General features: G+C 39.8%; 1 protein-coding gene across 2 annotated transcripts in view; it reads right to left on the bottom strand.

Moving 5' to 3' along the window:
• Positions 1-28: 28 nt before the first annotated feature.
• Positions 29-16,722, bottom strand: part of ASB4 (ankyrin repeat and SOCS box containing 4) — a 70,997-nt gene continuing 54,303 nt past the window's right edge. The window contains exons 4-5 of one of the 2 annotated variants that reach the window (XM_028490027.2): positions 5,629-5,742; positions 29-239 (exon numbers count right to left, since the gene is read on the bottom strand). In XM_028490027.2, coding sequence (XP_028345828.1) covers positions 237-239; positions 5,629-5,742 — 117 coding nt within the window. In that variant the 3' untranslated portion in view covers positions 29-236. Of the gene's footprint in view, positions 240-2,500; positions 4,694-5,628; positions 5,743-16,722 lie in introns of those variants that run through there. The other variant, XM_024131747.3, reaches the window with a different exon arrangement.

The raw sequence follows: 16,722 nt of genomic DNA, 5'->3' as shown, positions 1-16,722 counted from the left end.
AGATTAATCCTTTGTCAGTTGCTTCATTTGCAAATATTTTCTCCCATTCTGAAGGTTGTCTTTTCGTCTTGTTTATGGTTTCCTTTGCTGTGCAAAAGCTTTTAAGTTTCATTAGGTCCCATTTGTTTATTTTTCTTTTTATTTCCATTTCTCTAGGAGGTGGGTCAAAAAGGATCTTGCTGTGATTTATGTCAAAGAGTGTTCTTCCTGTGTTTTCCACTGTATACCTTTTATTCTTACTACATAGTAAAAAACAAACAAAAACTTTGAGCTACTGAAAGTGAATCTTGCAGTGAATTGGTACCAACACTCCCCTCTTCCTTCCACATTTTGCACAGAACCACACACATATTAGTACTGAATAAATTCTTGAAAGTGAAAGAATAATTAAATGAAATCCTCCAATCCTCCCTGTTCATTCATTCTGATATGCAGTAACCCTCACTGCTGGGACTCTCATTGCCAATCTATACTCCTCCTGCTACAAAGTTAACCTTCACCTACTCTTCCCTCCATGAAGATGGAAACAGCTGATCAACGCTCTTTATCCACAGGATACATTTTCAAGTGACTCCACAGCTTTCATTAAATAGTAAAAGGAGGGATTGCATCCTTGATAAACCCACTTACAAAAGGGCAAAGTTTCACAAATTAATCAATTTGCCTCTTTGCTAATCCTCCACATCAACGTTATTTCCGTCTCCATCCTCCACCTCAAAAAAGCCCAGGAAGGTCAGGGACCTGGTTTGCCTTGTTCCCCCTTTGATTCCCAGCAGCCAGCAAAGTGGCTGGCACATAGAAGAAGCTCAAAAAGTATTTCCCAAAGTGAACAGAAATCTACCACACATCACCTTCAGCTGTAGCTTCACTCTAAGAAAATATTATTCACTGGTAGAAAGCTCTCCCTAAATAATAATGATTATGACAATAAGAAAGACAATAACAATATCAAAACACTTACTGAATGTCATGCTCTGTTCTGTGTGCTTTAATGTACTAACAATTTAACCCTCTGATGGGGCTCCAGACGCACTATTCCCATACATAGCACCTTGGCATAGTGACTAATTTAAGCTGAAGGAGTTTAAGAAAACAGCAGAAGCAGGAAGATCACTCTGACCATCCCCTCCCCTTCTTCCCTGAAACAAATCATAAAACCCTCCCTAAATCTGGAGGAAAGGAGCACCCTTATCTTCTAAGACAAAGGGACACCAAGAAGAATCCTAACGAATAGGTCCCAGTTTCCCCCAGTTTACCACACTGACCTCATACTCCTTAACCTATCATATTGCTACACAACTGTCCACTCATCATCAAACCTAGCATAAAAATACTCAAGTCTGTTTCTTCAGGGTCTTCATTTCCTTATGAAGGCTCCCATGTCATGTGAAACTTATATTAAGTAAATTTGTAGGCTTTCCTCCTGTTAATCTCTCTTTGACCCAGCCAAGGACCCTAAAAGAGTCAAGTAAAACTTTTTCCTCCCCTGCACCTCAAAACAATCATATAAAAGTTTTATGAAGTAGGTACCATTATCATTCCCCAAATGAGGAAATTGAGGCATGGAGCAAGCATGTCATTTTCTCTAGATAATGGGTCAAATAAGGATGAGAGTCAGATATAAACGCGGATAGACAGGCACCAGAGCCAAAATTCTTAACATCTAACTGTAATGAATCTGTTTATACTCCAAAGGAAGTGACAATGAATTCCTTCCATGTATTAGCTATGGTGTCTGTGTTTCAAAGAAAATAAGTGAGTAATTGGATTTTTCAAAAAAGTTTTGAAAGTGTGCCGTTTAAAACTTCAAGAGTTCTTCATAAACAATCAGATGAGTATCAAAAATATAAGGCTCAGCTGTTTTTTCCAACATGGATAAGCCACTGCAAACGGTTTGTTACTTTTCTCATCGTTACAATCAGCTTTTTACTGCTGTGTCTTTTATTAGAAGCCGCTGGATTCAGGATGGAAGGACACAAGTGACAGTGTAACACTAAGTGATTAAAAAAATAGAACTCAAGTGTGTCTACCTTCTGAGAAGGGAGAAAACTGGATGGGTGGTCTTTCCCTCATACCAAGGATTCTTCTTCCCATGTAACCTACAGTCATTAAGTGACTATTTACAAAAAGTAACAATGGTATCATGAGGATATAATTTCCTGTTTCTCCTGCCCATGGAGAGAATGAATGATGAGAATGGTGAGAATGAAAAGAATTAGAAACCCAGGAGGACAGAGATGGTGACAGATGGAAGAGTATGATTCAGTGCAATTTATTATTATTAAAACACTCGTGTTCCTATAGCAATAGCCTGTGTTTTATTTGTGTTTACCCTTTACTTTCTTTTGAAAGTATTATTTATTTACAGGCACATTTCCTCCTTCTCTTTTTCTTTCCCCATGTTGAATAAAGCAATGAATCATGTAGAGTTCTTCAGTCTAACTGCTGAAAAGTCAGCTAGGAAAAAGTCTTATTGGCAAATAACTCACAAAGATGAAAGGAAAGAGAAGAGCTTTATTTAAGTCCTCTAAATGAAAGTTCAAAGATGAGGAGAAATAACTTTAAATCCACAAATAAACCATTCAAAGCAAGTAGTCCTGTATCATATGCTAGATTAACACAGAATGTTTAAGCACAGCAGGCCAACTGAGATACGTTACTTCTCCATGCAAGGAACATCCTCTCCCAGCACCTCTGCCTGGCATTCTAGAATGTGTTCTAACACCACTTGCTGCAAGCAAACTGTTTTTTGAAGGATCATATTTTATATGAATAGTTCATACAAATACAGTATTCTAGTCCATAATACAGATCTTACTTTAGTACAAAATATTTCTCCCAAAATATCTGAGTAGAACTGATACTTCAGAAAGATTACTGTATGCACTTAAGATTTTTCCTACACAGCACCAGGAATATGCAAATCCCAGTATGCGAAGCAGAGTCTAGGTGTCAGGTTAGTAGAATATTTGACATCATCTCTACTCCAAACTCAAGCATCTAAGGTTAAACAAGATGGAGAACCACACACACACCACAAAAACAACAACAACAACAAAAAAACCCTGCTCATAACCGGCAAATAGATTTGTTTGTGCTTAATTACTTCTGCTGTAACCTCTAAAAGGCAATGCTAAGAGTCAATGAGCTTATCTAAAAGTGATTAGCAAGAACAAAAAGTGAAGCGAAGTTGGCCTCATAAACCATGAGGTCTAGAGGTTAATCATCTACGTTTCTCTTTCTGCAAACTGATAACAAACCTGATTAACACACTAGTCTTTCCAAGTTTCTCAAACTTTTACCATTTTCAAAAAGTCTTTCCATGTGCCTTCTGCAGCTGGCCATCGCCAGCAAAGTGCCCCTTATCTTCTAGCTAAAATGCTCTGAAATGTCAGTCTGTTACATAAAAAGACCAAAGTAATCAACCTAAGTCTTTCCCTTCACACGTTTCCTTGCACATATTTTCCTAAACTTCCTTGTCACACACACATGGGAGCCATTGAGTGTGCAATATTTTCCCCAGAGAGTCTGGGAAAGCACTACGCACGAAATCATTCTAAAATAAAAATAAGTGCATGTGCCTGGAAACTTAAAGTGAATCCATTTACACTTACACTCATAGCAGCCGGAGATCTCTCTACTACACACAATCCCTTCACTCTTTATCATCATGCTTCAAAGAAAACCACACTTCATGTCAGAAACATGACTTTGAAAGGCAAGCACTAAGAATGAATCTGCACCTCTACTCTTGACCCTGACATTTGACAATGCAGTTCCCTGCTTATATGTCCGGATCCTCTGCTAAATGGTGAGATCCTGGAGGCAAGGAGTCCTCGCTTCGGACTCATCTTTGCATCTCCAGTCTTTGGTTCAATGAGAGTGTGTTAAAATGTCCATTTTGACTTTCAAGTGGACTGATCTTTGTTCTTCATTTCTAATTTGACTCAAAGGTTTCTTTGTTTTGAGTATGCTCGTGCTTTCTTCACTAAAAGTCAGTTGAGGAGCTTAGTATATGGAAAGGAGTTTGCAAAACTAGCCATAGTAATTTCTGCTAAGTGGGAGTGGGTGGAGGACACCCAAGATTAAGAGGCCCATCCTAGAGCCTAGCATTTTGCCAACTGAACGGTAATGTAGACTTGTTACTGATAAGGGAGAGAATAAAATTGGTTGTAAGAAAACCTGGGTCCCATTTCAACTGAGATAACATATGAAAAATCTTACAAAATTATAGCAGGCACCAAGTAAGAGCACTATACATATTAATTATTATTATATGTCAGGACCTTCTGGATACGCTCTTGTTTTTGAGACTACCTTAACTTTACCTCTTGTTTATTTCCCCTCACCGTGATACTTAGGATTAATGACATAGTGTTTGTAAAGTGTTTTTAAATCCCTGAAGTGTTATAATCAACCCAAGTACCATTTTATTTATGCAAACTGTGTCTACTCAGCGAGTCCACTTAAACATCTAGGATTGGGATCTTCTGTCTCATAAGGCTTAATAAATGATTCCCTCTGGCTCTAAAAGCAAATACTTTTTCAATGACAATGGGAGGGAAAGCAAAGGAATTACTCTGTGACATCTGCTGTGTAACGTTCTTCGAATGGCACATCTTGATAAATGCATGAGAGTCCTTGGAGAGTTACTGCACACAGTGAAGAGAGAGTGGTAAAAATCCCAGTATCTCTGAAAAGGAAGGCAAGACATGTTAAAGTCAGAAAACCCTCAAAGTTTAAATCAATAGAAATCAATAGTGATGTGTTTAGTCCCTACTTTATACATAATGGCAGCTTTCCACGGTCTCTGATGGGGAGGCAAAATTAAACATTAATAATGAAGCTAAGGCAGGTTAAGTAACTTTTTAAAGCTAAGATAGCTAATAAGTAGCAGAATAAGATTGCACCTAAGCCATTAGCCTCTAGGCCCAGTGAGCTTTGTACCCTGTGCCCAACATCTCTCCCGTGCTGGGGACAGCCTGTGACAGCTAAAACCAAGAACACGAGGCTAAGTGGAAGGGCTGGTTCACAAAGGCAGCAAAGTCCATATGCAGCATGAGGAGTCAGCTTTGCCAATGGCTTTCTGCATGACTCATCACAAAGTTGTTAATACTCTGTTACCTGCCTATTACAGACTTCAGGTTATTTAAAAGTGAATGAAATAATCTATATAATTAATTAATCTATATAATTATTGATATTAATTAATCTATATAAATAATAATAAAGCAATTTTTTAAAGTGAGTGACATAATCTACACAAAACAATTTAATCTTCTGATAAAAATGCTATATGAGCAATCCCAAATATTCTTCTTCTTATTATTATTAAATTCATCTCAATTGATGAGAAGAAAGTAAAACTGTCACCTTTATATAATTGTTCAACTTGCCCTTAGATGGAGAAACTCCCAAGATGCTCCTAAGCACTACCTACTTATTTATTTATTTATTTATTCTCACACCTGCATTTTATAACCCTTTGTCTTGTTGTATTTGAGTAGCATCCTCAAATTCTTAAAAGCATTCTCAAAACCCATTTTTTGAATTAGAATTTTCTGCACTTCCATTGCAGTATGGAAGTATTTTAGAGCAAAACCCACAGGAAGTGAATTGATGCTTTACCTCCAAGTCATCATCAGGGATAGCTCTTTTCCACTTTACGTTCCACCTGATATGTTCATAGGCATTGACGACAACTTCGATTGCTTTGGGACAAGAATGGCAAGCCTGTATCACCTGCAGAGACACCATAGAGTTTCATCTGTTCAATGCACATATATGATTCATCTTTTCCACTCACAGAGACATCAAGACTTCATGGACTGATAAGCCTCTTTGGAGCCCTGAAATGCTTTTGAGAAGTCTCATGCCTTTGAGTATTCAAACACACTGTCAGCCCCCATGGTGGATGGGAGGATTAATAACATAAGACTAATTTCCTTCATCATCCAGGAGCAAGTGAAAAAGAGGTGCTAACAAAGAGGGTGGGGGCCTGATGAAATGCATCCCCTGCTCGTAAAAGCAATTCTGAGAGAGGCTGGTCTCAAAATACACTTCCAGCTGTCTGGGAAATTCTCCTAGTTCTACAGAAAATTTTATTAGCAAAAAGCTGAATGTTATTAATCCAAGAACTCAAGCCTACTGGTGACTATGAGGTAAAACAAACTATAGAGTAACATGAAAGTTAACCAAAGCTGTCTTCCCAGTGCAGTGCCTGAACAGGACTGATGTCACGTACCAAATCACCCTCACTGGTATTTTAACCTTCATCAGCAATAAAATATCACATGAAGATTAGTTATTTCATTAGCACACTCTGTTCAACAGTTCATTGACCAACCAAAAAAAACTGGAAAGCCGAGTCGAGGTGGCCAGCATTTCCATCAGGAGGCAGAAAGATTTAGCTTTAGGTTTTAGACTAAACTGGATATTTAGCCAACCTTTGAGGTTACCATGAAATTTGGACGTATCTGATTAATCAATCATGCAGCCTTTATTAAGTGACAATGGAGGAATATATGAGACATACCCCAAAGTAAAACACACTGGTTTCTGGTGAGAGGCTTACTATAAGAATGAGAAGCAAAAACACATAAATGAAACAAGAGAAGGTCAATGGAGATGTATGGTTGGTTCACATACATAAGTGTTAGATTATAGGGTTTGAAAAAGAGGAATTATAGAAATTCCAAGAGGGAGAGCTGTGTGAGTTGTGCTAACCAGGAATGATTTCTTGGAGTAGATGAGTTCAACTGTAGATCCTAAATGGTAGAAAGGTGCGTGTGTGTGTGTGTGTGTGTGTGTGTGTGTGTGTGTTGTGTGCCTGCCTGCATACACTTATAGGCCTGTCTACACGTGCAGCATCAGCAAATGAAACAGTTGTGTTGAAAGGGAGGTACTTCATAGGGTAAAACAAAAACACAGCTTCATGATCGCTTTCTCCTGCTCACACAAACCCACTGCCTGGAACCCTTCTCCACTCCTGGCATGATACCTCAGGCAGGACTCACACCTGTTTCTACTTAATTTTTAATAATAAAAAGTACTCCGGTCACTCTAGATAGGAGAAAAATGTCATTTCAGTAGTAAAAATGTCCATTTTAGTTGAATAATTGAAACTCCAAATTTTCTTTAAAAGTTTCTCCTCTCCCATAGCCTAGGCTTGTTTCAAGCTGCAGTTGGAAAGGAGGTATTTGTGGGTATGGTATAATAGGAAATACATGTTTGGTCTTTGCCTCTGGTTCTTGACAAAGAGCTCCTTTCCACCATTTCAATTATGCTAATGAAGTGAGTCTTAATGGGGCTCCTAGAGAGCATCAAGAGGTGGACTGGGGCTTCCCTGGTGGCGCAGTGGTTGAGAGTCCGCCTGCCGATGCAGGGGACACGGGTTCGTGCCCCGGTCCGGGAAGATCCCACATGCCGCGGAGCGGCTGGACCCGTGAGCCATGGCCGCTGAGCCTGCGCGTCCGGAGCCTGTGCTCCGCAATGGGAGAGGCCACAACAGTGAGAGGCCCGCGTACCGGAAAAAAAAAAAAAAAAAAAGAGGTTTACTGGTTACTGGAAAGACCAATCCTTCATTAGAGAATTGGAACTTTTACACACCTTGCCTCCTACCTCCAGGGAAAGAGTTTGACTGAACTCAAACTCCAACATCCAGGGTTGGAGTTTGAGTTCAAACACCAATGGCCAATGATTTCATTAGTTATATCTATGTAATGAAAGTCCCTAAAAGATGGGGTTTGGGCAGCTTCTAGGTGGATGAACTCATCAAAGTACTAGGAGGGTGACATGCTCCGAAAGGGCATGGAAGCTCTGTGCACCCTCCCCATGCCTTGCCCTATGCATCTCTTTTAATTGTCTATTCCTGAGTTTTATCCATTATAATAAACCAGTATGCCTACCACTAGAAAGGAGGCATGCCTCCACACTTACACAACTTTCTCCAAAGAAATTTTCTTACTAATTTCCGGTCCTTCTCAACCTCCAACCTCCACCTATTGGTATTGGGCAAAAAGTCACAAAACTGGTTTTCCCTACCTCCTTTACAAGTCCTTCATAGGTGGTCTAGCATTGCATTTTTCAATGTGAGGTGGTAAGTACCCAATGTCTTGGGACTTCAGGCAAAACTGAGACAGAAGGATGAGTATTTTAATACCCAGTTGTGTGTGTGTGTGTGTGTGTGTGTGTGTGTGTGTGTACCAAGGTCACCTGAATGAAGGGCCCATGTCAGGAAAGAACTAAAGTTAAGAGCAAGTAAGATGCAGTCAGCTGACAGTACACCTGGAAGGCCAGTCTGAAGAGCTTGGGATTGACTTAATAGGCAAAAGAAAGCTATTATGTACTGTTAATAAGAAAGGGTTATATTCAATCATTTCATTCCATTGGGAAACCTTTACTGAGCACTGTGTTTAGCACTGTGACAGTAATTCTGAGTTTATGCCCTGCTTTTGTCTTCAAGGAATGTACAACCTAGTTGAAGAAAAAAGACATAGGTATTTCAGAGTTTGAGAGTAATATAATTCAGTAAATAATAAGAGGCTAACTTAAAGATCATCAGTGTCCCTTGAGCACCATGAGCAAAAGCACAAAGGGAAAAACAAGGATATCAAGGGCAGAGAGCCCTGAGGAGGCTGAATGGGAGGTGCACCAAACGGCTTCTCAGCTAGCTTCACCATTAGTCACGAGAACTGAAGCTGAGAGAAAGAATAAGTAGGGTTTAATGACTAATCAGATATAGGGAGTAAAGACTGCAACTTTGAAGCCTAAGATCAAGTACAAATAGGGGTACCACCGATGGAAATGAGGAAATATGAAGGGCATACTAATTTGAGGATGGTCAGATAATAAGCAGGAGGATATTTCCTATGTTATGTCCTAATGTCAGTTAAAAATGTGCATGATAGATGCTCTAATGAGAAGGTCAAGATGGAGAGGGAGATTTGTGCATCATCAAGGAATGTGCTGGTTAGGGTCAATCATACTCTAAATGGATATAAATGGAAAAGGTAGAGAACCATGGTCTGAAGCTTGATGCATCCTAATAGGCAGGAGAGAGGATGAAGGAAAAAAATTACAGCTACCATTTTTTGAGGACTTATCATGTGCGAGGGCCTATGTTAAATCTTTGCATGTTTAGCTTGCTAAATCTTCAGACAACTTATGAGGTTAGTCCTATAATAATCTCCACTTTACAGATTTAAAATCAAAGGGTGAGAGAATTTAAACTCAAGGGTATTTAGCTAGTAAATGACAGAGATAGGATTCAAACTCAGGTCTGTGTGACTCCAAAAGTCAAAAATATGTTGAATAAAAATGGTGAGGGGCTTCCCTGGTGGCGCAGTGGTTAAGAAGCCATCTGCCAATGCAGGCGACACGGGGTTCGAGCCCTGGTCCGGGAAGATCCCACATGCCGCGGAGCAACTAAGCCCATGCGCCACAACTACTGAGCCTGCGCTCTAGAGCCCACCAGCCACAACTACTGAAGCCCGTGTGCCTAGAGCCCGTGCTCCGCAACAAGAGAAGCCACCACAATGAGAAGCCCGCGCACTGCAACAAAGAGTAGCCCCCACTCGCCACAGCTAGAGAAAGCCTGCTCACAGCAACGAAGACCCAACACAGCCAAAAATAAATAAATAAATATTTTTAAAAAAATGGTGAGAGTGGGCATCCTTCTCTTGTTCCTGATCTTATAGGAAATGCTTTCAGCTTTTCACTGTTGAGTATGATGTTAGCTGTGGGTTTGCTGTATATGGCCTTTATTATGTTCTGGTATGTTCTCGCTATGCCCCCTTTCTGGAGAGAGTTTTTACCTTAAATGGATGTTGAATTTTATCAAAAGCTTTTCCTGCATCTATTGAGATGACCATATGGTCTGGCGTCAGGAGGCATGGCCTCACCTGAGGACTGTGTCAGCCCCAACAAATAGAGCAACCAGAAGGGGCTCTACCGAATAGAGGTTTGAGTCAATGGTGTACTAGAAAATGTTCAACAACAGGCATTTTGTAAAAAGAAAAAAAAAGACTGTATGGATATATGTTTATAAGTTTATTATAAGTTTTGCTAATATAAAAGAATGTGAAGCCCACAATTTACAAATAATAAAATACCCAATATAATTTATTTCTATTCTGTATAGCCAGTTGGTACTCTCAGAATGCTATCAATGATTTTTATATCAATTTTGTATAGATATGAGTTGTATTCATAGCCAACCTGTGTCTGCAATTGAAGTGTGCATGTAGTTCCTATGTTTACATTGGTTGACATTTTTATTACATTAAGGAGTAATTGTTTCACAAATGTGAAACAATGAAGACATATATTGGAAATTCACTCACTCACCAATGACATAAGTGACTTCTATGTGGAAGCGCTTAATAGTTTTTGAATATTGGAAGCATTTCTCAATTTTTTGCACTATTCACAATGTAAGAGCTACAGACACCACACACTACAAATTTTTAAGTTTAATCTACATTAGTAACATTCTCTCCATCAATGTTTGAAGTCTAGACATTAACAAAGCAATAAGTTAAGGTCTGATTGGTAGCATTTGCTGATTTCTGTGGTGTAAACACTTGCATCATGGCCTATTTGAGGTCCCTGAACGTATGGTGGGGAAGAGATGCATAGTAATATCATTATATAGTGTTTCCACCATATAGATCCAATATATGCAAATAATGTCAGGAGCATAGATATGTAAAGTAAAATAATTGGGAGGTAGTGTGTTTTGAATATTTATTACCTTTGTTTTTAGCATACTTTATTTGTTGTAGGTTTATATGACTTAATTTTTTAAAATCGTTGCATTTAACAATCAGCTCACAAAATTCCCGATAATTTAACAATCAGCTCTCGTGAGCTACTGTGAGCCAAATTCTAGCACACAACTCCTTTTAATTGTCCCCGAATTAAAAAAGTGCAGTCATAAGCCACTGCAGACTAAATATGTATATTGTAGCTCCAAACCAGTGAAGGCATCAGAACCATCCTGCCCAGTGGCTAGGTCCAAATGGGCACAACATAAATACTTGTTTAATGAGACGATCCATTCACATACATAGTCTGGGTACAGTGCACAAAGCTGACCTGCTGACAATGGCTTTTTCAGCCAGGTCTACTTAAATAAAGAGTAATCCCTAAGGGGATAAGCAGGTGGGCTGGAGTTAGACATCCATTACTGTGGGACCTCTGAAGAGTCAGCATTTCTGAGTATATGGAAAGTATAACTAGAAGGATTTCTCCATGGGTACAAGATTGTCAAGGTGGGCAGGTAATTTTTCCAGGACCTTGGTCTTGGGAAATTGAGGCAAATGGGGCTGCTCTTTTCTCTGCAGTTGGGATGAGGATGCCAGATATGTAGCTCTATGCAAAAGAGACAGACAAAACCTGAGGCTGACTAATTGCTTTGAACACTAGTTTATAAACTACCATAATAGCATCATAGACTGTTAGGGTTGCAAAGGACCCTAGGGATTATCTAATCCCCCTAACTTGGAGATGAGGAAATTGAAACCCAGAGAGGCACACAGTAAGAGAAAGCATGGTTTTAGGTCTTCATCTGAGTTTAGTGCTCTTTCAAATATATTCTGATGATCTTATTTTAATCCTTAAGTAAGGACCAGTGAAATGAATGGTTTAAAGACACAGATCCTATTGTACAGATATTTAGAACAAGAAACACTCTTTACTATAATCATTATAGTAATTATAGGCTGGATTTTGTTGAAGTTCGAAATAATTCCCTTTTTAATGCAAAGATGTTGCTAATAATATGAAAATAGCATCCATCAGACCTCTATACACATCCTTCTCTAAAGACCTCCAGATACATTCTTTCTAGAAGGATGAGCCATGTTGAAAAGTATGCTGGTAATCAGATGAGTAATCCAAAATGGAGATTTAAATTTAAGAGTTACCAGGACAGAGATGACAACTGAAATTAATCCAAGGCCTGAATCAAGAATATACTTGTACTGGAATTTTGAAAACAGAGAGCATGGGGAAGTCAGAAGCTTGTAATGAGGCTCTGAACATGGTTTAAGTGTCCACTCAGAAAACTGACCTCTGCTCTGCATTAATTCCCGGGCTACACTCACTCTTCATGGAAACCACACTGGTTATGTTTAAAGACACATTGCCCACCTACCCAATACAGGTAATCTGCCCCTAGGTATTCCTTACCTCCTCCTTCCTGCCAAAACCTTGTACATAGAGGAGATGTGGCTAAAAGTTACTCTCCTCCTGTAACACATTACTTACTTCTCAACTAGGGTTTCCAGGTTTAGCAAATAATAATAATGTAGGTTACCAGGTAAATTCGAATTTCAGACAGACAACAAATATTTTTTAGTATAAATATGGCCCCAATATTGCATGGGACATATTTATACTAAAAATTACTTATTAGTGATGAATTTCAAATTTAATAGAGCATCCTGTATTTTGTTTGGCAACCCTATTCCCAGCCCCTATTCAGAAAGAGTTCAAACTAAGTTATGTATACAGGAATATAATTCATTCATAGTTCAGGAGCCCAACTTCACACATGTAGTGCTTCAATTTGCACCTGGCACACTCCCATATATCACCTGGAGATAACCTTTCATTAGGATAAAAAAAATTGAGTAGTTCTTAACCTTTAGTCTTTAGATGCACAAAGTCCAAAGCTCCCATTACCACATTAGGTTTTGCTGACACTGACTAGCAAATTTTCTGCTGACAGAAGACGGTTCTCACGGCAGGAAAGGTTCCTTTTAGCCTGACACTCCCAGCTCTCTTAAGTGACACGCCTAGCTTCCAGAATGAAGACAGCTGATCACGCCTTCTTCAGGCCTCAGTAATTATTTCACCAGGCAACAACAAAAAGAGACCCTTAAGAGAGAGCAAACTCTAAATAATCACTCTATGATGACTCCCAGGAACCTTGACCATCAAATGAGGAAGGACTGGTGGACCCAGAAGGCAGAAGCTTCTGCTTCTTCTTTGTAAACCTGGGAAACAGAAAATGCTCAATGACCTTCACCTTCTGTGCACCTCTGGGGTCTCTATTCTCCCTTCTTAGAAGAACAATTGGACAAAAGGTAGTGGTGGCAACTGGAGAGACCTTAAGACCCTTCCCTTCATCATTTGACCCCTAAAAGCATAAATTAGAAAACAGATTCAAAATAAATCTCCCTGCCACCCTTCCAGTACAAGTGCCACCTGTAAGCCACTTCACCAGAGAAAATCTACAGCTACCTCTGCCCTTTTATATTGATATATTTGTGTACAGAAAGGTACTTAATGATCAAGAGACTGCTTATACCCTGGGCTTCATATACAGAACTGTTCAACAGCAGAAATAATCTTCACCTCCCCCAAACTTTCACATACCTTTCCCTCCCCTAGAAAAAATGTCTTTCTTGCCCTACAAGAAAACTCAATCTTGGCTCCCTGGGGTGTCACTTCCTTCTGAATTATGCTGAGAGGAAAAAAAATCAAATGTCCTTTTGTACCTTGGAAAGCAATTGCAGACCCTATAATTCTTTTTTTTTCCCTTATGTAAGTTATACATCAGCTTTCAGTGAAATACACCCTCTACAAATTTGCTTTGTATTTGGAAGACAGCATCTTCAGCTCTGACCTTGTTCTTTGTAAATAAGGAAACTGAATTCCCCATCCACAAGAGAACAAATCACTTTATCTTCTGGATAAATGAGTCAGTCACTTACTTGTGTAAAGATGACTTTCCCTTTGGAAAGTCGGGTTGTGAAGTAGTTGTTCTAAATCACTTTATAGCATCTGCGTAGTAAATTGAATAGTTTTTCTTTAGTTTTCCTTTGGAAGGGGGACAGTTCTGTTATATAGTCTATTGGGTAGCAACAAAAATGTTTAAAGTACCAACCATCCACCAGTAGCCAACTGAATCCTAAATCTCTTTAGCATACAGCCAACATAGAGGAACTCAGAGGAGCAAAACAGAACTGAATAAGATGGTAAGCGTGGAGTGTTCCCTGGAACACATAATTGTGTACTATTCTACAGGCGAGCAGAGCCACCAAAGTAAGGCTGGTAGGAAAAACTCCTACAATGGACCAAGAGTACATTTTGGGAGGAGGAGGAAAGGAAATGATTTTGTTGAGCACCTACTAGTCTCAATGATTTACATGTCTTACTCACTCCTCAGACAATCCTGAAAAGTTGCTATTTTTCTCTTCATTTTCTCTTGGATCTGAGAGATTAAGAGACTTCAAAATCACACAGCAAGTAAATGGCCAAGCTACAATTCATATCCATGGTTACTAAGCCCCTGTCCCTACCCCTCCTCACTGTTACCTCTCAGAGAACTGCCTTTGTGAACAGGACCTGGGACCTTCCTCACATTTGCAAGACTTCTTGCAGGAGAACAGAAAATCCATTTAAAGGCCTATTGCCCCTAGTCTGGCACTTCTTTAAAAAGCACTAACTTCAGTTTCAATGCAGTTTTTCATCATAATTGTCCTACAAACCTCAAGAAGTTGCATCTCCAGGGGAGGGTGTTCTGCTGCCCAGAGCCACAGGGAGGCCAGAATAGCTACCAATCCTTTCTGCACAATAAGCTGCAGGGGTTCCAGAAGGCAATGTCTCTAGTTCAGTGCTTTTAGTGTAGTTACATTCCCTAGCTCCACAGAAAACATTTTGATAGGATTTCTTTCTAAAAGTAAAGTTTTCAAATGCTTGTGCTCTCCAATCCCAGAAGGAAGTGCTTTCATTCTATTATACCAGAGGTCTAGCCAAGTAAGTTTGGCAGTAAGTGAAAGAAATCTTTAGGAATCAGGTAGAGGGCATGTCTTTGAGGAAGCAATTGTTTGGGGTTGGGAACTTTAAAGATCCTTCCTGATTGGTGAAGACCACTTTGACTCTAAAATTGATGAGGAAGAAACGATGAACACCCTTGGGAACGTCTTCGGAAGGGGAGGCAGGTGTGCTCCTAGCTTGACCACTGCTGCTCTCCAGATCAGCAGCCCCATGCGGAACCTTGTAGGAGCCACTTCCCTTCACCTGTGAGCCAGAAGGAAGCAATCCTCCGGGACCAGGCTCACCCTCCACAGTCTGGAGTCACCTGTGGCTCCACTCCACCAGCACCACGCTCCTGGGGAGAACAGCAGCAGCCCAAACCCTAAAGTGGCTCTTACAGGGGAATGGGGAGAGGGTCTTTTACTTACTTTTGCAGAGACCTGTTTCATCCACAGTCAACCACCAGGGGGTTTCAGAGTAAAACTCAACATTTAATCTCTGGGCATTCTCACACATTGTCTCTCCTGGTTGGAAAGGCCCCTGTGGGTAAACCAGGCCCAGGCCCAGGGATTCTACTGCTCAACAGATATGTAATGATAACAGTTATAGTCATCTTTTGTTTAAAGGTTGCCATGACCAGAAATGATAAACACTTCCTTTTTTTTTTAAAGATTTTTTTGATGTGGACCATTTTTAAAGTCTTTATTGAATTTGTTACAATATTGCTTCTGTTTTATGTTTTGGTTTTTTGGCCGTGAGGCATGTGGGATCTTAGCTCCCTGACCAGGGATTGAATTCGCACCCCCTGCATTGGAAGGTGAAGTCTTAACCACTGGACAGCCGGGGAAGTCATGGTAAACACTTCTTAAATATTATCTTGTTTCATTCTCAAAACAACCTTAGGAGAAGGAGATTATTATCCATGCCCTCTGTCCCTCTCTATCCTCTTCCCTGGAAGGAAGGTAGCCTTACAGCATGAATATACACAAAATTATGCATTATGAAGTGAGCTGTATTAGAAAGAGATCGACTGTTTGTCTTCTAGAAGTCCCACTATGAAGAATGACCACTCTAGTGAGATGTGGGTAGAGAAAAAAGTGGGAGGTAGTCCAAGTAAGAGATATTTATAGATGCAGGATGAAGGCTGGGGTGAGGAATTGGGGGAGAGACTTTGTGAGGACTGACAGTGACTCCAGAAAGAGTAAGAAATGTTTGGCACCATCCTCTGGGCTCTGAGTATATTTGTGGTGTGCTATGAGTAAGATTAATTTCTTTCTAGTGAAGGACTTGGTCTGCATATTATTGCCAAGGCATAAGAGTATATCCATTTCACAGCGAAGGAAATTTAGGCTCAGGTAGCAACTAATTTATTCAAAATCACACTCTTAGGTGAGTGGCAGGACCCAAATTTGTTTGACACCCCCCCTCCAAATTCCATGCTTCTTTATTCTTGACATGCATAGCATGGCAAGTCTAGAATGAATGAGTTATGAGTGATAAAGCAGAGGTAAAATTTTTAAATAGGAACCATTTCATATGTAATTTAAAATGCTGGGTTGTATATTCACTCTAGAGATTGTTAACATCTATTGTTTTAGCCAAATCTAGATACCAGTGTGTATGATCCAGAAAATGGATGCAAACTAAGCAGTAGATATTCATAGCTAAAAGCTATGGATCACTGTACTTTATTTGTTTTTTAACACCTTTGTTGGAATATAATTGCTTTACAATGGTGTGTTAGTTTCTGCTTTATAACAAAGTAAATCAGTTATACATATACATATGTTCCCATATCTCTTCCCTCTTGCGTCTCCCTCCCTCCCACCCTCCCTATCCCACCCCTCTAGGTGGTCACAGACCACTGAGCTGATCTCCCTGTGCTATGCAGCTGCTTCCCACTAGCTATCTATTTTACATTTGGTAGTGTATATATGTCCATGCCACTCTCTCACT

The sequence above is a fragment of the Physeter macrocephalus genome, chromosome 5 (genome assembly GCF_002837175.3).
Source record: "Physeter macrocephalus isolate SW-GA chromosome 5, ASM283717v5, whole genome shotgun sequence".
In the NCBI taxonomy this organism is placed as follows: Eukaryota; Metazoa; Chordata; class Mammalia; order Artiodactyla; family Physeteridae; genus Physeter; species Physeter macrocephalus.
The sequence above is the reverse complement of the archived record's forward strand: the minus strand, read 5'-3'. Positions and strand labels throughout refer to the sequence as shown.